Source organism: Erpetoichthys calabaricus, chromosome 2 (assembly GCF_900747795.2).
Source record: "Erpetoichthys calabaricus chromosome 2, fErpCal1.3, whole genome shotgun sequence".
Taxonomy (NCBI): domain Eukaryota; kingdom Metazoa; phylum Chordata; class Cladistia; order Polypteriformes; family Polypteridae; genus Erpetoichthys; species Erpetoichthys calabaricus.
Genome location: NC_041395.2, coordinates 239,942,633 through 239,964,313, shown reverse-complemented (window position 1 = coordinate 239,964,313; position 21,681 = coordinate 239,942,633). Strand labels below are relative to the sequence as shown.

Here is a 21,681-nt window from a genome sequence, read left to right as displayed (position 1 = left end):
TTAAAAAACATTAAGGAATTTATCAACAAAATATTTGTGAAAGAAAATTAAGGCCAGCAAGAGGGGTTTTAAATCTGAACCTTCAAATAGTGAGGTGCTCCCTTTTAACCCACTGTGCTGTTAGCCAGAGGTAACATCTAAGGACACAACCCTGACAACATATGTGCTGTCCTAATGACGGGAAGATAAAATGTCAGCAATCATATACAGTACTGTATAAACAAAATGGTACAAAATATTAAAAAAAGAAAAGTTCGGCATTACAAAAGTAATGCTAACATTCAAATTCTAGGACATAAAAAACCCGTTGTAAGTCTAAACAAATACAAACTGCTATAGAGCCAAAACACTTCTTAGCTCAACCCAAAGAACAAAGAAATAATTCACAAAGTGTCCACATTAGCCTTTTGACTCTGACATGTAGATACAGTATAATGTTATTACTTTTAAAAATATTTGACCCCTAAGATCAGAGCTGCTCAACTGTTCTACTGGAGGTGTTGTAGTCTGGGATAGCTTGCATCCACTATTAAACTCTGATTATACTGTATAATAGCTTTTCATGTACTAATGCCTGCAATTCCAAGGTCAGGGTAGTACATCTCAGTCTTGGTGTGCCGCAAGGAAGGCAGATTTTCATCCCAACCAATCCTTTGACTCAAAGTAAATTTCTGCTTTGAATTAAGCACGGCATTTAATTAGACTGCTTGATGTGTACTATTTGTGCTAGAAGTCTGGATGTAGAACTAAACAAACTTAGTGTATTATTGTTTTAGTACATAAACGAAGATTTACTAATTAAATAATGATCTACAATTTTATCCATATAGCTTTTAAAAAGCAGGAAAATTGCAAAAACATAAACCACACCTAATTAAAATCCTTGGCAGTGCAAAGCTTATAATTTACACATGAACAATTCTGAAAAATAAGTCAAAATTTTAGAAGCCTTTTAAAATTTCAATCAACAAATACTTCTATACCGACTATATCCAATTTTATCCACATTTTTAAGGGTTTTTTAAATCCAACATGGAAGAGCAGAAACTAGTAGATGAGAATTCACTATGATGTGCATTCAGTAACCACATAAACCAGCTTCTCTTTAAGAGATTTGTTTTTTGACGTGCAACCACTGCGGCCCTCAAGGACAGGAAGTGAGCACATCTGCATTAAATGAAACACTTGGCAGAGTATCACCTAAATATGGAAGAGATTCCTCAGTGACCTTGGACGCAGCCTTATAGCTTGATGTTTTCTTAGATGGTAGATGCTAGAGAGGCTTACTGCTCACTGTTAGGATGCTTGCAGAGCCAGAATACTATAATAAAAAAGACTAAGCTGTGGGCACTTTAAACAGGAAAAATGGAAACCTTCTGAAGGACAAACCTCATTCTACACTAAGACAGAATAGGACAGTTTATTTTCTATTTGTATTCGTAATAAGTCTTTTTGAGATATTCAAATCCTGTTCAGTTTTCTTAATTCTGAGTTGAAGTATTTCATAGAAGGCCTCCTTTAGTCTTCCCTTGTGTCATTTTTTTGTGTTTACATGCATTAGAGTGTCACACTATGGATTTCTGTCCCAGGCTTTTGACTTGTAATAACGTACTATGCTTTGACTACCTGAACCCCTACTCTAGAAAAAACGAGGTGCAAAAAAGTAATAGGTGGATACACAGATATACACTACCATTCAAATGTTTGGAGTAACCCAGAAACTTTCATGTTTTTGATTAAAATTGATACCTTTTACTATCAAGATACCATCAAATTAATTTAAAAACATACCTGTGTCATTACTTGCTTGTATTATGGCTATTACTGCTTAAAGTTACTGATTTTTAATTTATTGTTCATATATGACTACAAAGCCCCATTTTCAGAAGTGATTCCTTCAGTTTTCTAATAGTAAACTTCCTTAGTTTATCCTTAATTAGTAATGTGTTAGTGCTAATTGGTGTTTAGAGAAACCACTCTAACTGCATTAGCACCGCTGAAACCTGTTATTTTGATAACTTGTGTTTCAAGGTACTGGCGCTCCTAAAGTTTAATTCCAAACTCCAAATGGAAAATGAAACAGCTTTCTCAACATGCATGTCTATATATTTTTTTTTCTTTTTGAAGAATGAAGACGATTCCATGTGACAGATTGCCAAGAAACTAAAGATTTCATACAAAGGTGTCTGTTATTGTCTTGAGAAAAGAGAACCAACTGGATCTAATCAGGACAGAAAAGGGGGGGGGGGGGGAGTTAAGATGGACAACTACATAAGAAGATTAGAACATTAGAATCCGTAGTTTGGAAAACAAACACCTTCATTCGCCTTCATTCAGCAAAAAAAAAAAACAATACACAGACATGTTTCTTGACAATGCGGTTCTTGTTCAGAAAGCGGACGCCACTTGGTTGTTTCACAATAATTATGATTAGGTATAGAAGTAGGTTTCACATTTCTGTTATCATTTTAGCCCTAAAATAGTGACTTAACATCAGGGACCTATTTTATTGACCTTAAGGTTAGTATTTGGGTGAGGTGAAGGCCGTCTAAAGTGGTGTCCGCTTTCTGAACAAGACCCGACAATGCTATTTCATTTTGACCTTTTATGAACCCATTACTGAACTTTAGGAATGCTAGTACCTTGTAACCCAACTGAACAGGATGACAGTTTTCAGTGGTGTTAATGCAATTACAAAGATTTCTCTAATAACCAATTATCATGTTAAAATGACTAATTAAGGATAAGGACACTGAAGGAATTTTTGCTGAAAATTGGCATTTGTAGCCATATATGAATAACAAAAAAAAAATTAGCCGTTTCAAGCAGTGGTAACCATTATAAACATTAGTAATGCCTTGGCTGCATTTTTAAATCAATTTAATGGTATCCTCTTTAATAAAACCCCTGTGTGCATCCAGGGGTCAGGGGTGTCCGTGTGTGTGTGTCTTCTGGTGATGTGGACGCACACACACTGGAAGCTGGGCACACAGTGAATGGCCTAGCCGCAGCCACGCATGATACGCAGATAAAGGACATCATTGCTGGGGAGAGTGCTGATTGGGTAGTCGCAGCCGCGCACGTAAAATCCGTTGCTGGGGAGACGCCACACATACAATAATCAGCTGCACGCCATCACAGATTAAAATACTTGCTGGGGAACTGCACAGTACTTGCTGGAGAGACTCCACAGGCATGATGATCAGCTGCATGCCACACATTACATCACTTGCTGGGGAGACTCTGCTGATTGCCTACTGTTGTGACAGAAAATTAAACGCATATTACGGACATCAAAGCCAGTATTACTGTCAGAGAAAATGACAGGCATTTTACGGAAATACAAACCAGTATTACTGCGAGAGAAAATTAAAGGCACACAATACAGTGACGCATATTACAGCCACATACAAGCCAGTATTACTGTAAGAGAAAATATTACGGACGTACAAACCTATATTACTGTGACTATCTACTAACAACATGCCACCCAAAAAAAAAAGACACGTCAAGTAGGACAAAAGACACAGACAATCAAATCCTATATAAGCAACATCTCCTGGAAGAACGGTCAGCTCAGCAAGTAAACATCAACAAAAGAAAGGCTGAAAGACAAAGAAAAATACGAGCAAATAGATCGATTGAAGAAAAAGAAAATGAGCGTCAGAAAAACGCTAAAAGAGAAAGACTCAGAAGAGCAAGTCTTACAGCGGATGAATGAAAATCACTGTGTCAGCAACAAGCTAAAATAAAGACAGGCAGGATAAGAGATCTTCAAACAGACACAACACATCAATCAACAGCCACAGAGGAGAGGATAAATGTAATATTAATTATACTTACTGTATTGTCATATACGTTTCTATTTTATTTTTATTATTATTTTACTTTAGGCTTCTTGAAAAATATTTTTGACAAAATAAAATTAAGACAAGAAACAGAATGAGGTCAAGGTCCCTTGCCATTTAATATAGACTATTCATACTAATGTTTATGCACTACTGTTCTAGCAGCCGTTATTGTAACGGGTTTAATGTCTAGTCTTGATAATAAAAGGTATCATGTTTTATCAAAACCATGAAAATTTCTGGTGATCCCAAACTATTGAATGGTAGTGTATATACTCTCTCTCCATATATATTTTGCAAAATAAAAATTTGACATTTTAATTTTTACACCTTATTGTAAATAAAAAGATATTTTGACTTTGAAAGACTTGCTCAACCACACTTTGTATGGCAAGGGAGTAGAGAAAGGTCATAGGCTATAAAAGAACTTAAAGGAACTTACTCAACTTTCATGAGCAAATAAGAGAAATAAGCAATTCTTAGAAAATGAATAATTAAAAAAAGAGTCCTCTCTCATTGTTACAGGAAGGGATTGTGACAAGCTCTCATACACAAAATCATGTGAAGCAATAGTTCATATTCACTTAAGCCACATGTATTTCTATTCAAAAATCCACTGTGTCAGAGAAAAGCAGAGTACTAGAGATAAAAACAAAAAAGGACATTTCTGAGAAAGATCATAAATAACACACACTAGTACATAACAATGTAGCTGAGATAAGAGCTGTTCTCGAGCTTATCAGTGTTCACACACCATACACATTGCTTACATGGTATTGCAGAATAATTCTCATTGATTCACACTTTATTTCTCCTGAGGAAAAACACTAAAATGATGAAACCTCACAATGAACCAAAAAAAAAATGCAGACTTCATTGTCATTCTCTCAAGTGGCATAGTTGCACAATTGCAGCTGACCTCATTATTTCATTACTGTGTCATTAACAAGTTATTAAAAATCATCTGGCATCCAGCTCAAGTGTCTGCTGTCTAGTTACTGGTGGCTAACACACATTTTTGTTGATACAAATTAAAAAGTGTCCTGTGTGTAAAATAGTCTGGGCATGCCGTAAATTTTTAATTTTTTGCCACACATTATTATTCAGTATATGAGTAACTTTGAACAAATAACCTTATGTAATTTAGTGCCTTGTAAAACAGCCACATCACATTGAAACAGCCTGAACCACATACACTAAAGGAACCTGCATTGTGGCAAAGTCTTCTTTTTGATAATGGCCCTGTACAAAATAATGGACAGGGAGATCCTTTTAGTCAACCAATAATAACTAAATATGCATGGTTGAGAATAATAAAATAGCAGTAATGGTGCTACTACTACAATTTCAGTGTGTATCAAATTAGCAGGTTTACTGAAATTTTAACATTCTTGGGGTGCAGTTTAGTAAATACTGTTTTAATTTTCATAATTTGTTAATTGGATTATTTTTTTAATTCTTTCATTTCCAAAAGACTGATCAAAGAGTACATTTATTCTTTTTAGTCCAATAAAGAATTATTCATGGCTAGAGCATATCCTGGTAGCGCAAAGATCAAGACATAGGATGTCTGTCCAGTATCAACTCAATATCAAGCAATAAGTTAAGGCCCTTTACAAGTACAGAACACACACAGGTTACGTGGCTTGCTCAGAGTCACACAGTGAGGGTGTTACGTGTAAGCCTGGATTCACCCACCGACTTAACTTTAAATTTCTTTTTTTATGTCTTTTTCATTCATTTTTAATACTTTAATTATTATTGTTTATGTTATTGTTTAATTTCTATATCTGGATCAATGTTCTGCTATGTCCCTTGTGCTTTGTGGGTGCCACCTGTTGATCTGCATTGAGGAACTGCTCTCAGCCTAATAAATCTTATGGAAATTACAGCCCCTCTGCGGTATATTTGTATGTGCTGTCGTTGGTGAGTTCTCCTCTTATTATTTATCATTATTCTTTGGATTTTATGTAGTTTTTGACATTTTTGCTCTTAAAATTTTGATTTCTCTTTTGTGTTTTGAAACTTGGTTTCTGTAGATTGCTTTTTTAGGCAAACCCTTTTTGCATTGTTTGGATCTTTTGAGGTTTTATCCCCTTCTCTGCAATAAACCTTTTATTTATAAATGTTCTTTGTTTGCCCTTTCATCATTTTTTTTTAAATATAACTTGTAAAAAAGCTTTTTCATAGTCTCATACAGTCAGTACTGTAAAATGACATTTCCTTTTTCATTGCAGAAAGCAATGTTTGTAAACAGTATGACAATAACCATATAGAGTACCTGTTCTCTCTCCTGGAGTTCTGTAAGCATTACAATTGAATGAGACTTCCATTCCCAAACCATTCTCCAGAAGTCATCCACCGTATGTGCTAAGGGACCTTGTGTTGCAATAAAATAGTCTTTCTGCCGGTAGCCCTGTACAAAGTAAAGTGTAAAAAATACATACAGTAAGTCAATAGACATACATTACAGTAGTAATTGTGCTAGTACATTAGTGGTTCATTTTTAAATAAATGTGGCACTTGATGGTTATATCTTAAGGCAGTGCTTGAGATTCATAGGTGTTATTTGGATCGTAATAGAACAATGAGATATCAGCTGTAGAAATTTCTTAGACTAGGGTATATAGATAATCATCTAAAATAAAAACATTTGTATTCTTACCCAGTCTTGCATTTCCTTTCCTTCATAGCAGTGTTTCAGTAATAATGGAGCTGAACAAAGTACTATTGCACTCTTTCTTTGACATGGCATATGAGACTAAAAGAGCACTTGCAGATCTGAGCTGCAACCTTTGACTGAAACTTAACTTCGGCCCCCCATCAACTAAGAAATTCCTTTTGGCAAACCAAAGTTTTTCTGTGTAATTAGGAGAATAATTCTCTCTATCTGATAAGGTTGAATGACAAGCATACAAAGCTTATAAAAGACATTAAGATACATTAGTCAGTAATTAAAATAACTATAACTCAGCCTTGCCAGATATTCCTATGCACCAATTATGAACTAAATGTTTGAGCCTATATGGTATGTATTCATAAAACCATAGTAAAATGTCCAATCTTACTTTTATAACCCAGTGTCTAAACTAATTACCTGCACTCTCAGCATCAACTCAACAGAGCCCTTGTAGTCCAAAGGGGAATTTAGTGCCGGATCTTAAAAGTAGAAGACAGCCTGCATTCCTGGTTATTGAAATTACTGTAGCGGTAAGTAATAAGCTGTATGAACAACACATCTTTTAGTTTTATAACTTTCTCCTTCTAAATGTGCTTATAAAGCTAAATTCATGAAAGTGTAAGCTTCTTCTCTTAGAACTTGCAGCTGCTTGTGTCCAGCCACAGGGCTGCTTGTCACACAGCATGTCACACCCCAGGAAGGGTAAGCAAGTACAGACAAGTATTGGAGACAATCAACAATGCTTTATCAAAGCATCCAGGAACTGAGAAGTTTATAAATACAGAACCATTTATCCATTTTATCCTCTACATGAATATAAATCTTACAAAGGCCAGTCCCAAACCAATAATCTTTCCTTGATAAATTCTTTAGACAAGAATTAAAAAGATGGAAATCTAATTTGTAAGAGGAGAAAGAAAACCAAGATCTGTTAAGTGCTGTTTTATGGTTCTGCATCTGTATATATTTTCAATTATCCATCTTTAATTATCATTGTACAATGTATAAACTGTATAATCTATTTATTACAGTTAGCATGTTTGCTATTTGTTGAGAATTAGTTTGCCACCACATTCAAATGATAAAACAGGACAAGTGATGATGTTTGTGTGAACCTTCGCCAGTTCATAAATTTTGTTCAAAAGTTTCAAAATGGTCTGACATATCTCCAGTTTTTCCGCTTGGAAATAAGGTAAATATCCTATGGGAACATGTCAATGTTGATTATTGTATACCTAGTCTGTCCATACCTATGCTGCCAAATGATTTGACAGAGTAGGATTAATATATGCAGTATATTATCCTGCACTTGCTCAAAACAGGTCAGTTTAGAGCTGTCACCCAAATATTTTTGAACTGAATGAGAAATCTGAAGTAATCAGAGGAAACTGATGTGATCTCTGGTGTACCATATCCAGGAATCAAACTGCAAGGTGCATGGACTAAGAGGCAGACTAAATCAAAATAACTGCTGACCCAAGTTGGAGTAAATGCTGCATTTAAATTATTATTCCATACGACAAACATGGATTTCATCTATCTACTTAGCTGGATTGAAGACTGGAAAGAAACATTACATGTGCTAGGTTGCCTAACACATAAATGTTACACTACGATTAATTTATTAATGATAGTTTAGATTTAAAATGCACTATAAATTCCTCATTTTAATGTATTTAAAACTGAAAAAGGTGTTATAATTGGAACCAAAATTCTGTGATTTTTATAATCACAAATTTTGCAGAGTGACATATTAGTCCAGCAGTCAACACTTAGGACATAAGTCGGTCCAGTTCCTCTTTGTTTGGAGTGTACTGAGGTTCTTCTTCAATTGTTCCAGCTTTCCTCTTCTATGTGAAAATTTTGTGTCTAAGAGTTTGATTGGTAGTACTAAAGTTCCCCTATATGAGAGAGTACTGTATGTGTGTTTGATTGTGCCCTACATTGTCTCCTGACCAAATTTAGTTTCTGACTTATGCTCAGATATACCTACATTCTCCATAACTCTAAAGATGGATAGATAAAGTTTAGTTAATTATATTTTAATAAACTTTATATTAGAATGGATTATTTAGTTAGATGTGTACAAGAAATTTTTATTGTTTATACTGCTTAGTGGTGGTAAAGAGGGCACTAAGTCAAAGCTCTTAGTTTACTGATCAGTTTACATACTCCTTTCTCAGCTATGGTCATTTAGTTGATACTGAAGAAATGAGAAGGGTACAAAAATCCATATTTAGTTCATATTTATCAAAAATATATATAAAAAAGGCGGCACGGTGGCGCAGTGGGTAGCGCTGCTGCCTCGCAGTTGGGAGACCTGGGGACCCGGGTTCGCTTCCCGGGTCCTCCCTGCGTGGAGTTTGCATGTTCTCCCCGTGTCTGCGTGGGTTTCCTCCGGGCGCTCCGGTTTCCTCCCACAGTCCAAAGACATGCAGGTTAGGTGGATTGGCGTTTCTAAATTGGCCCTAGTGTGTGCTTGGTGTGTGGGTGTGTTTGTGTGTGTCCTGCGGTGGGTTGGCACCCTGCCCAGGATTGGTTCCTGCCTTGTGCCCTGTGTTGGCTGGGATTGGCTCCAGCAGACCCCTGTGACCCTGTGTTCGGATTCAGCGGGTTGGAAAATGGATGGATGGATATATAAAAAAATACTTTTTAAAAACCATGCTTATATTAAGTTAAAAGGTGTACTAAAAAGTAAAGCATAAGTCTCTCATATATCACTCGTGAAATAAAAGTGTGGGCACTTTTACTAAGATTTTATTGATTGATTAAAAAGCGCCCATGCTTTTATTTCACGTGTGATGTATGAGAGACTTATTTTTTACTTTTTAGTTTCACTTTTTAACTTAATATAAGTGCAGTTTTTAAAAAGTATTTCCAATACTTTTTAACTTTTCAGTCTTTGGTTTGTTTTAGTATAATTTTGTAATCAATAGTTTAAGACTTCCTTTAATATTTCTATCCGTTACTAGCACCATCTATTGGTGAAATCTTTAACTATTCTTCATATGAAAATTTCATTTCTTAATTAACATGGATTAATTGATCAATTAGTGAAACTGATTATTGATTCAAGTATTGTCATCGGAAGTGAGTAAGTGTGCAAAATTTCAAGCCATTTGGACAATAGGAAGTAGGCTATCGATCTTGTATTGATTACAAGATTTGTACCAGACAACAAACAGGTGAAGTTAAAAGAAACATGGTAATCAATTTCATTATTTGCAGAAATATGTTGACAGTACACCATCAATATGTTTCAAAAGTTAAACAGGGTGTCCCACAAGGCTCAGTACTTTGACCTTTATTGTTTTCACTTTACTTGCCTCCACTGGCAACTATCAGTAGAAAACATAACACTCTCACTTTCACTCATATGCAGGACCTTTCTTTCAGTCCAAACAATGCCGAGTGGCTGGAGGATATTTATTGTTATTTATAGGTGGAATGATGTAGACTGCGACTATATTCTGGCACTTTTTAACTTAGTAGAGATAAATATCAGCTTTATTGAGTCAGCATGCTTTTAACACCAGCATGTCTTTTAGAACATACATTACAAAAGTATAAAAAGTCAGTTTATTCCAGTTACAAAATACTAAAATAATATGAAAATTTCTAAATATAAGATCTGAAAATTTAGTTAATACATTTAATTTAAGTATTACTGTTGCTTGAAATCTGTGGTAGAGCGACGGGCGCTTAGGAGGCTCCTATCAAGTATGGAGAATCCACTGCATCCACTAAACAGTGTCATCTCCAGACAGAAGAGCAGCTTCAACGACAGACTGCTGTCAATGTCCTGCTGCACTGACAGACTGAGAAGATCGTTCCTCCCCCAAACTATGCTGCTCTTCAATTCCACCCGGGGGGTAAACGTTAACATTATACAAAGTTATTGTCTGTTTTTACCTGCATTGTTATCAATCTTTAATTTAATATTGTTTTTTGTATCAGTATGCTGCTGCTGGAGTATGTGAATTTCCCCTTGGGATCAATAAAGTATCTATCTATCTATCTATCTATCTATCTATCTATCTATCTATCTATCTATCTATCTATCTATCTATCTATCTGTCTGTCTGTCTGTCTGTCTGTCTGTCTGTCTGTCTGTCTGTCTGTCTGTCTGTCTGTCTGTCTGTCTGTCTGTCTGTCTGTCTGTCTGTCTGTCTGTCTGTCTGTCTGTCTGTCTGTCTGTCTACTGACTCCAGCAATATGTTATATGCATGCTGTTCGAACTGCTCTATATGCAGCTTTTTGTTAATTCAAAATACTGCTGCAGGAATCATAATTAGAAGTAGGTACTATGACCACACTACTTCTGTTAAAACTTTATACTGGCTTTACACCGGCTTAGGGTTGATTTTCAAAATCCTCCTTACGCAGAAAGCTTTTAAATGGCTTAGGCCCTACTTACATAGAAACAAGAGCACACAGAAAGATCTCAAGATGCAAGTCTACAAACGTTCTCAAGTATTAGCAAAATAACAGTAGGAGAACATTTTTGTTGCAGAGCCCCAAAGCTGTGAAACAATCTGCCTGCTTGTATAAAAAAAATGCCCCTCTCAGGCAGCCTTTAAATCCAGGTTAAAGACTCACTGCTACTTTAGTCTGGCATACAATGATTACAGCTGTGGTATATTGTATCTGTTAGTAATTTCTAAGAAAAATATACGTACTACAATAATTATGAACTATTACTAACTCTCCTCTACTCTCTTTCATTTCTTGTTACCCTGCTGGGGCACTACAGTACATACCATTGCTCTGCTGCCATGATTTTTCTCTCCTGTTGATGGGAAAGAAACCACTGATATCAAAAGCTTTGTACTCCAAAGATGAAAAGATTTCTGTCTTTAAATTAGACTGTGCAGAACAAACTTTTATTGTAGAATGCCAAGGAAGGAATGTGGGGCCAATTGCTCTAGGTCTCCAAAATTGGGACTGTGTCTGACTTTGCCTTTTGATTCCCCTAAGGTAATATTCATGGACATAGATTACTAGGATCCTTTCAAATCATTCAATTTAAAATTGCTTTTCTTTTACTGTTTGTTTAAACTAATCCATATTGTTTGCTTTATATAATTAGTAATTTGTAATGTATGTATTTGGATTTTACATTTGAACTTGTTACAGTGCTCTGAGTCTGTACTCGGTGAAAATCACATCCAAAAAAGAAACTGAAAACTGAAGTGCCTATAATAAGATTCCACCAATGATTAATAATCAGTAAAGGTGTAAAACGCGTTATAGTCTGGGAGGACCTCAGAGACTGTTGAAAAGGATCATGAGGAGCTAGCACAGCTGAACCATTTTCAAAGAAAGGGAAATCTAGTTTCTCCTCCATAGTAGGGATAGTAGTAGAGAAAACAAGGTCAGGCATGAAGAAGGTAGAGTGTCTCTGCAAGTCTTTCATTGTAGTACATCACATTGTATAAATAAATCAGGTAAGGCACACATGAACTATTACATAATTTAAAATATTAAAAATTGTCATGTATGGTGAAATGTAACTAAAGTTGTATTAGCTGTTACTATTATTTTATGCTTTTCAATACATGGCAACATTATGTTTTTCAACAAATGAAAAGTATACCTACATCCACAAAAGATGCGTTGATGTAATCTGTGTTTTCTTGACCTCTTTTCATTGAAAGAATGACCCTGTTAAAGTCATCTGTTGGAAAAAAAAGTTTCATTTTTTTACAACAAAACATGACACATCATGATGCAAGAAATTTTATAAAAGCATTTATTCATCTTTAGTGGGAAGCCAAGATGGCAAGTTCCACATCATCATATACTGTAAACACAAGAACATTAGCTATAGGAAAGGGAAACAGTAGTGTTCCCTAAAATTACATGTAATTCATCTCTGCATTTCTAAGAAGTCAGAAACAGAACCAAACAATGGTAGCAGTATATGTTGCAGGATCCAAATTCATTCCTTTAATAATCTCTTATATATATTTCTCTTCTGGTTCGTCCTGCTTCCACTTCAAAACCGGTCCCGCCCACATGCAGCCGACACGCCATTTCTCAATTCCTATTCGTCCTCTTCCTAACCCTTCCCCATGCTGCCTGTGGCTCTTCTTCAAAACCGGTCCTGCCCACACACAGCCGACACAGCATTTCTCAATTCCTATTCGTCCTCCTCCAAACCCTTCCCCACATTCTTCCAGTGCGATTCCTGCAACAAAACCTTTCAAAGGCGAACCTCACTTGCTAAACACAAGAAAAGGCATTCTTCCCAACAACTATATGAGAAATGCAATAAGAAGTTCACTACACAGGATTGTCTGACTAAACACAATAAAACTCATTCACAACTCTTGCAATGCGACATCTGCAAAGCAACGTTTCCAAACCAACGCAGTCTCAGCGGACATACACACAATCCTCTTCCCGTTACCATGGGTACTTCTTCACCTAATTCCTGTCTTCTCGTCCAAGAGTACAACATTGGGACTCCAGACCAGCAGTGCAAACACTGTCATGCACTATACTGGCCTGCTGAGCGTAATACATCCAACAAGTACTCGAGGTGCTGCCACAATGGTAAAGTAGCTTTACCACCTTTGCGAGAGCCACCTGTGTCTTTACAACAGCTTCTTACACAGCAAACATCAGAAGCTAACAATTATCGTGAACACATTCGAGAATACAACTCTTCTCTAGCGTTTGCTTCCAAACAAATAACTGAACCTCCTGGCCAAGGACCATACTGTTTTAAAATACACGGGCAAATTTATCACCAAATCTCTCCACTATACGCTAACACTTCTACCTCTCCAGGATATGGACAGTTGTATGTTTTTGACACAGCGCAAGCTACTGAAGTATGCTTACAAAATAAAGCAAACTCTGCATGCAGCGAAAATTTACTTCTCCAGCTAGATTCCATGCTCAGAACCATCAACCCCTTCACTAAATCATACAAACACATGCATGAAATTGCTCAGTCCAATCCAACAGCATCTGTACGAATGGTTTTCAAGGAAAACCTTAGGCAGGATTTATGACGATACAATGCCCCGACATGTCACACCGATGTTGCAGCGATTTTCGTCGGAGAAGATGGCGAACCGCCTGCTGAAAAGGACATTTGCATCTAACCCATAGGCAACTCCTGTAAACAAATTTCCACGCTCAATATGAATTGCGATCCTATGGTTTACCCACTTTTATTCCCTTACGGAGACATTGGCTGGCACAAAGATTTACAACATGTTCCCGATGAAAGAACAACCAAGTGAATAAGGCTTACTCAATGCCAATTTTACGCATACAAATTAGCAATGAGGAATACATTTAGTATTTTGCACTCCAGCGGCAAACTATTCGAACAAGACGTTATAGGTGCATATGTTAAAACAGAGGACACGCGTCTCAACTATCTCAGATTACATCAACAAGATCTGCGCATGGAACAATACAAAGGACTATCAGATGCACTGCAAGCAAACGCTGAAAATTACAACGTATGTGTAGGCAAAATGATCATATCACCGTCCACATTTCCAGGAAGTCCAAGATACATGCAACAAAACTATCAGGATGCCATGGCCATAGTACATAAATTCGGAAAGCCTGATTTATTTATCACTTTCACATGTAATCCTGCTTGGCTGGAAATTCTACATGCACTTTCGGATACCCAAAGACCAGAGCACAGACCTGATATTGTAGTACGAGTAGATCTTTCGACTCATTATCTGTCGTCTCCACCAAAACACCTATTAACAACTGCGTCTTTCAAGAAGTATTTATTTGTTTTTGATTTCTGAATTCCCTTCTCACCGTTTTCCGTTCCTATTCTTACACCGCCGTATGCTAAGGCGGGCTTCGGCTAGTTAATGTTTAAAGTAAGTTTAATTGGTGGGGGTAGTATGGGTGTGCACCTTAAAAAAAAGGAACAATTACCCTATATAAATTAAATAACATGCATTCTCAGACGTTAGGGAGGTGACCAGAACCTATGCCAGCAACAATGAGCTCCAGGCAGAAAACAGCACTAGCGTCAGTCCAAAGCAGAGCCCACTCACACACACACACACACGAGCAAACAGACAAACACATGCACGCGTGCGTGCGCCTATATAGTATCACCAGCTAACCTAACTTGCTAGTCTTTGGAATTGTGGAAGGAAACTAATGCAGATAAGGGCAGAACAAATTACTCACATAAGAACATAAGAAATTTGTCAATAGTATATAGACTTTCTTGTTACATTTTGCAAGTAATAGCAGTAATATTGTCACATGTACAATGAAAGTATTATTTGCATATCTAACTGTGCTGTTGATTCACTGTATAATTTATGCATTTACTTTAAATGTGACAAAATAGTTGATTTGGATGTTTAGGTAGTAGGAAGTGTAGCTTTGAAACTACTATGGTTTCACTTCCTGAGATGCGAACAGTGCACCAGGCATTTACATAGAACCGAAGAATGCTTGATGTTGTATCTAGGACTAATTACTGAACAAGTAAAGAGAGATTTATTAAAAAATGATTAAGTATAGTTTTTTGTCTAAGAAAAAGTGCATTTTAATACATACAGAAAGCTTATGAGTAAACAAGGAGAACAATAAATAAACAGGGATGAAAGTAATTAAGTGAGAATGTTAATCTTGTATCAAGACATTAAAACAGATGCTAGCTATTCATAACACAACTGTGATAAAGCCATATTGATGTTTTGTGTGCTAAGCAGTTTTACAGCTGTTTAAGTTTTTATGAGCTCAGGTAAACTGACATGCTTTTCCAAAAAAAGTACACTGATTTCATTGGGATTGTCAGAAGATGACTGGAAAATATCACTTGTAGTTATTTTCAATGGAGGCAAGTTATGTATATAGCCACTGATATACACTTGGATGTCTAGGTTAAAATTCTTAGATGTGACCATTCCAATGGCACAATGTACAGTTTGATGAAGCATACAGCAAGTGACAAATTCATTACAATAGCTGGAAAATGTTTATCAGACAGCAAACATCATCATAACCGATTAGGAAAAGGTTAAACTCATCTTAAAATTTTTTAGGTGAAAAAGAAAGGAAGAAAAGGAGAAAACTGCTAATGATAAATATATGTTATGCCACAATGTCATCAAAAACATTTTCATATTAGCTTTATGGATTAGTAATTGTAGCAGTACCTAACTGTACGTAATGTTATTAACCCTATTACATATGGGCATTGTACCCTTTTGATAACTTAGCCTGCACTCTTTAATTAACTGAATTTTAACTACAGCACATCCAGCAAAAATGAATGAGACAACTCCTCTAGTGCAGAGCTCAATTAGTGTCTGACTTAAGTGTCTTCAAAAGTCAAAACTGACCATAGTGTTTTGGATAGAGTTCCTGCAAAGCTCAGGCCAAAATGAGGAAGACAAAGAGCCAAAAAAGGCTAAAAGGAAGCTGCTATGGGAATGGCCAGGTCAAATCATGGCAATAGTTTTTCATGATATTATTGCAGCCTCTGATGTGAATGTGAAAACCCAATTAGGGATCGGCTCTCCATATGAAGAAAATTAATCCTGTAATTACTACTAATTACTAAACACTAGTTTAGTCTGTTGCTGGCAATACATACACTGGACAGTGTTTTATCACATTCAAAGTGACATGGACTATGTTCACACTGCAGTTTAAAGTGACTAATATAAATTTAGATTTTGTCAAATATTCAGTTGTTTTTGTTGGTCAGACATGCACTGTGTTCTGTACACATGACTACACTACTACCTCTACTACAATACAGCTGAAGGTTCTCCTAAAACATTATCGGTAGGCTGCAGCTAAAAGGCATGGCAGAGAAGGAGGGCCAGGTTTTAGGTGATATAAGTAATGGTATTGTGCCCAACTTGTTTTTTTATTTAATGTTTACTGAATATCTCGTGTGGTTAATGTATTTCCTATTGCAGTGGAGGTTTATTATTTTTAGTGTGCTTATTCTAAGAATATTGACTGAGACTTCTGTTGGGGGTGGTGAAACATATTATTGCACTTTGAAATTTGAGAGCTTGTTGCAATAAACCGGACATTAACGGCATGGTGTTCCAACATGTATGAATACACTTTGTGGCCATGAAAGGCTGGGGGGTCACTTGTCTGATCTCACCTAGGCACCAAATAACCCCGGAATGTCACTGGTTAGAGGAATATTGAAAACATCAAGCCAATGGCAGTGTGGTGGTCGGAAACACACCCCTGTTAATGACACAATTGTGCTAGCAGATGGACTAGAGTCAGTCTGCTAACAACTGATTTCAGTACTTGCGCCAAGAGAGGCATATCAGAGTGCACAGCTTAGGGTGGAGAGCAGTGGAAGATTCAGATGAATTCTAGTGAAAGACAAGAGGGTTGTATCGAGCTAATGAACTCAAACATTGAACACACTGGAAAACAGAAGGCTATTTTCTAATCTGATCTCCTTCTTCTTCATTTGTGATAAATAAAACTAACAGTTGGATAGCATATGATAAAAATCCAATACCCCAAGGATCTATCCTTTAATATTTGAAAATGCATGCTGATAAACGCAGCATAATTAATTGTTTAGATGTGTTTTTGTGGTGCAAACTAGATTTCTTGATACAAAAAAAAATATTTTGGTGGAATTACATAGAAAATCTGAATGTGTTTGCTAATTCACCTACTGTATGTACCCATCACCAAATGGAACTTTACAATTTTATGTTATAAAGCTAGACAAGTCTTGAAATAGGTCCAGGAACATTACAGGATATTCTGATTAATGTGGTGGTTCCTGCAGTTATCAAATATTAATCCATTCAAGCACCCATTAGATATAAGTGGATAGGACTGGCGAGCTTTGTTGGGCTGAATGGCCTGTTCTCGTCTAGAGTGTTTAAATGTTCTAATAACAAGATATTTATAGTATACATCTGCCAGAACATTTTAAACATCCATAAGACACATGGATCAGGATCCCTGTAATGCACTTGTCACGTCCCCTATAGTCTACACCCTGAAGGTTTTTCGGATGGTGAAATGTTGGGCTAGCTGTTGGATACTGCAAGTGTAGTTACATAGTGTATAACAGAGCATATTTTGATTTCATAACTATGGTGTAAGAAGAAGACTGAACTGTAAAGTCTGAATTACAATGGCAACGAAATTTAACATTTACCATTTATTATAACTTAAAGCAAGCCTTGTTAAATGAAAATATATACTGTAATAAACGGCCGGCAGCTCAATCCGGCCGGGACATCCCTGAACTGAAAGAATGGAGGAAGGCAGAATTTTCAGGACACTGCCTCTCCCAGAACGCTAGATGGCAGATCCCTTGGACGGTAGCTGTATTCCGGATTCCCTCAGGGCATCCTGGGACATGGAGTCCATTTTCTCTGTCCTGTTGGGTGCCATGGGTGCTACCAGGGGGAGCTCATTAAGGACCTGGGGACTCCTACTTTTCCTACAACCTGGAAGTACTTCGGAGTCAGGAGGACAGAAGCCCACAGTACTTCCGGGCTGCTTAAGAACTGATGAGGCGTCATTTGACCCGGAAGAAGAGGAGGAACACTTCCAGGTCAAGGAATATAAAGGACTGATCGAGACCCAGCAGAGATAGTGCCGGAGTTGGGAGGGAGTGTGATGGAGCTGCTGGGAAGAGAATTGTAGTATTGTGATTATTGGTGATTATTGTGAATTGTGGTGATTGTGGTGCTTTGGGGCACTATATTTAAGAAAATAATTAAAATTCTGCTTGGTGCTTTTAAACGTGTGTTCTGAACATCTGTCTGTTGGGTTTCACGGGGTAAGAGCAACCTCTAGCATCCACAATACCTATCACTTACTCTCAATATATATAACAAACATTTAAACAATAGTAAGGAATCAATAATGACACAATATGCATTCCAAAGAACAGAATTTCAGCAAGTAAAACAAGTACGTTTTTTGAAAAAAGCGATTTTTTTCAGTATTAAACAAGCTTACATGGGATAATCTGGAGCACTCTATTTTTCCTCATATTGGCTGGAAGGTTTCCTGTCCGCATATTTTCCTTCATTATTCGGACATTAGTTAACTTCTGCAGAACAATCAATGAAAGCCACAATATTATAAAACAAGAAGTCTAATGTCCATTCTTGACATTTATTTAGAAAAAAAAAATTGCAAGGATTGTCTGGTGTTTTATTTGAAAATATCAGACTCACAATCTGACAGTAAAATGAGTCTGTTAACTGATCACAATCCTGATAGATTTGTACATGTCAAACAGTAAAGTGGCATCTGGTGCCTCTAAAAACATCATTTTAGGTATTAATTGTACATCAAGTGCCTTAAGCATGGGAAAAGAACTATATACAGTAAATAAAATGTAATATTATTATTATCATCATCAAAAGACTAATGGATGGACAATAATAATCTGTATTTTTTGTACTGATGACTATTAGCAGGTGACTAGAACAGTAACAACAATAAATGAATAGCAAGTTGTTTAGGATGCAAGACTGGATAATAGAAAACAAACTACAAGAACAGCTATACTTCACCATATCTAACTGCAAAAATTTACAATCATAGTAGATGCGTAAAACACCCTTAAAATAGACCTATTCTGTATGCTATACTGCTTTCAAAATACATACTTTAATTTGTCATATGAAAAATATAAATGACAAAGATACACAATGATAAAAGTATTCAAAGAACACTTTCTGCTTACTCGGAATTCTTCCTCCAGTCCTATTCTGTCAAAAGGGGCTGATGTACTGTGAAGCTTCTGCAAGTGTCCTTCTAAAGAGGATACATCTAGCTCCGTGTCCCCATAGAGGTAGTATTCCAAAAGAGCTTGGTAGATAAAGGAGTACTGCATCTATTAACAACAAAAAAAATGTTTTATTCTCTGACCTACATCCAGGAAAAATATCAAAGAACACTTACATGTGTGTTCCGCAGACATGTTTTTGAATATGAATAGAGGTCAATGTTTTATTTGAAACTTTTATATATCATATTTAATTAAAGTAGACGCCAGTGCTGCTAAAATCTTTGTCATTCTCTGCATGCTTCCCTCGGAGTGGTAAAGCAAGAACAGAAAATAGAAATTTCACAGTTCAGACTCAGCTGAACTAATTTTCACTTGTTGCATGCTACATGGAATGATTATCACAAAGCACCTTAAAGATCATTTAAAAATGCTTACATCGGTCTGAACAAGCTGTGACCTTTGATCCCGTATCCTTGAAATAAAGCCAAAGACATCTATTTTCTGTTCTGTATGCATCATGTTAATCATGGCATCAATAACAATGAATGTCCCTGTTCTTCCCACACCAGCACTATATTAAAAAAGAAAAAGAATTTTAAATAAAATGTTGATATAAAGTTTAACTTTATTTTGACCAGAAAATTCAGCGTAGAAATACAAGATTCAAAAAAGTGTTTTAAAGTGTGACATTATTTACTGTTGCTTACTGATCTAAGAATATTTTCAAAGAAAAATTTTCCTTATTTGTCACTGTTAAATCATCAATCTTTTGCTATATGGTGGAAAATATATGAAAATATACACTAGCGTAATAACTAGTAATACAATGAAGCTAGCAAATCAGTGTACCAAAAGGTACAGACTATGTAGTAATGTGAAAAAGTAAGTATACCCTCTTTCTGTGATTTCTCATGTTTAAAGGCAGTTCTAGAAGCTACTTATTCAAGGCTGAGATTTACATTTCTTTGCTGAGCTTCTGCATGTTGACTTATTCTTGTCTAAAATAAAATCAGTTTAGGTGTTGTTTGTCACGTGAGTTATCTAATTTTAAAACTTGGTAAGAACTCGACTGTTGATTCTTATGTTCACATATTTAAAGCTCCACAACTGAAAGACATATTTTTTTCAAATGATTTCAGGTACAAATAATTCAAATAAATTCCTACATTTTTATTTGAATTAGTAATAATATTTTTTTTATTGTACTGACACTCATAGTGTTGATTCCAGCCATGTGTCTTATACAGTTTTTGCATCCTTTGTGACCCATTAACAGAAGTAAACGGTTATGAAAGTGGATGGATGGATGGATTCATAAAAAATTTTTTAAACCATTTATCATTTGTACTTTTCATCATATGTGAATAAAGTAGACAGCATATGGGAAAGAAAAAAACATAAACGGAAAGGATTTGCAGTAGATAAAGAAACTGTATGTTGCATGTGCTTCAGTTATACTGTTTGCATGATGCAAATTACTTTGTGAGTGGGGTGAATGTGGCCAGCTTCTTGGTTTGTTGCAATGACATAATGTGCAACACTGAACCCGGAACTAAAGCTTCACTGTCAAGAACAGCAAGAGTCATAGTTATGAATGTAATACCAAAGAAGGGAGATATGAATGTAAAGACAGGACTTACACTGAAGAATTTAATAGAGTAGTTGCCAGAAGTTAAGTAAGTATAATGTAAAAATCAAGATGCCTTTCTCAATACCTCATTCCATCAATGCTCCTTTCTACATCATTATCATAATATCACAGGCCACACCAGTTTACAAAATAAAAAAAACAGATACAATTAGAAGTTTGCACCATGTATATAATAATGAATTTGTTAGAACAGTTTTCTAACTAAAACGATGACCAAAATTAAAGGCAGCATTGTGACACAGTAGTTAGTGCTGATGTCTTTGTTCAAATCCTGGAAAGGTCAATGTTTAAGCAGAGACTGCATGTTTGCATCCAGTTTATTTTGGCTTTATGGGTAGTCTTATTTCCCCTCACATCCCAAACATATTTACATAAATTGTATTGGAGTGAAGGATTGTAGAGTGTTGTAAAGCATACCCTACAAGCAACAGAAAACATGTTCATGGTTGTCTCCAGTTATGCTTTGGTATTGCCAAGACAGATTCTGGCTACCTGCAACTCTAAATTGAAATAGAAAATTAGAAAATTAATAAAAGAGATTATGTAACCCCTCTAAGTGTTTGTCATGAACAGATAAGAAATTTTGAACACTGAGATGGCAATCCACAAATATCTTGCATTTAAGAGAGATTTAGGTCTGCTGGCTGGGCTCCAGCGCAAAACGATTTGGCACAGACTTAAGCTGAAGAGCTAGCTAGACAAGGAAAAAAGCAATATATATAGAACATGCATATATGAAAATCAG

At 36.1% G+C, this 21,681-nt stretch overlaps 1 protein-coding gene across 4 annotated transcripts in view; it reads right to left on the bottom strand.

Moving 5' to 3' along the window:
* ptprea (protein tyrosine phosphatase receptor type Ea) overlaps positions 1-21,681 on the bottom strand; it is a 328,457-nt gene that overhangs the window by 15,027 nt on the left and 291,749 nt on the right. For all 4 annotated transcript variants that reach the window (XM_051922103.1, XM_051922104.1, XM_028795296.2 and 1 more), the window contains 5 exons: positions 19,721-19,856; positions 19,241-19,390; positions 18,505-18,598; positions 12,129-12,205; positions 6,130-6,264 (listed from right to left, as the gene is read on the bottom strand). In XM_051922103.1, the coding sequence (XP_051778063.1) occupies positions 6,130-6,264; positions 12,129-12,205; positions 18,505-18,598; positions 19,241-19,390; positions 19,721-19,856 (592 nt within the window). The remainder of the gene's footprint in view (positions 1-6,129; positions 6,265-12,128; positions 12,206-18,504; positions 18,599-19,240; positions 19,391-19,720; positions 19,857-21,681) is intronic.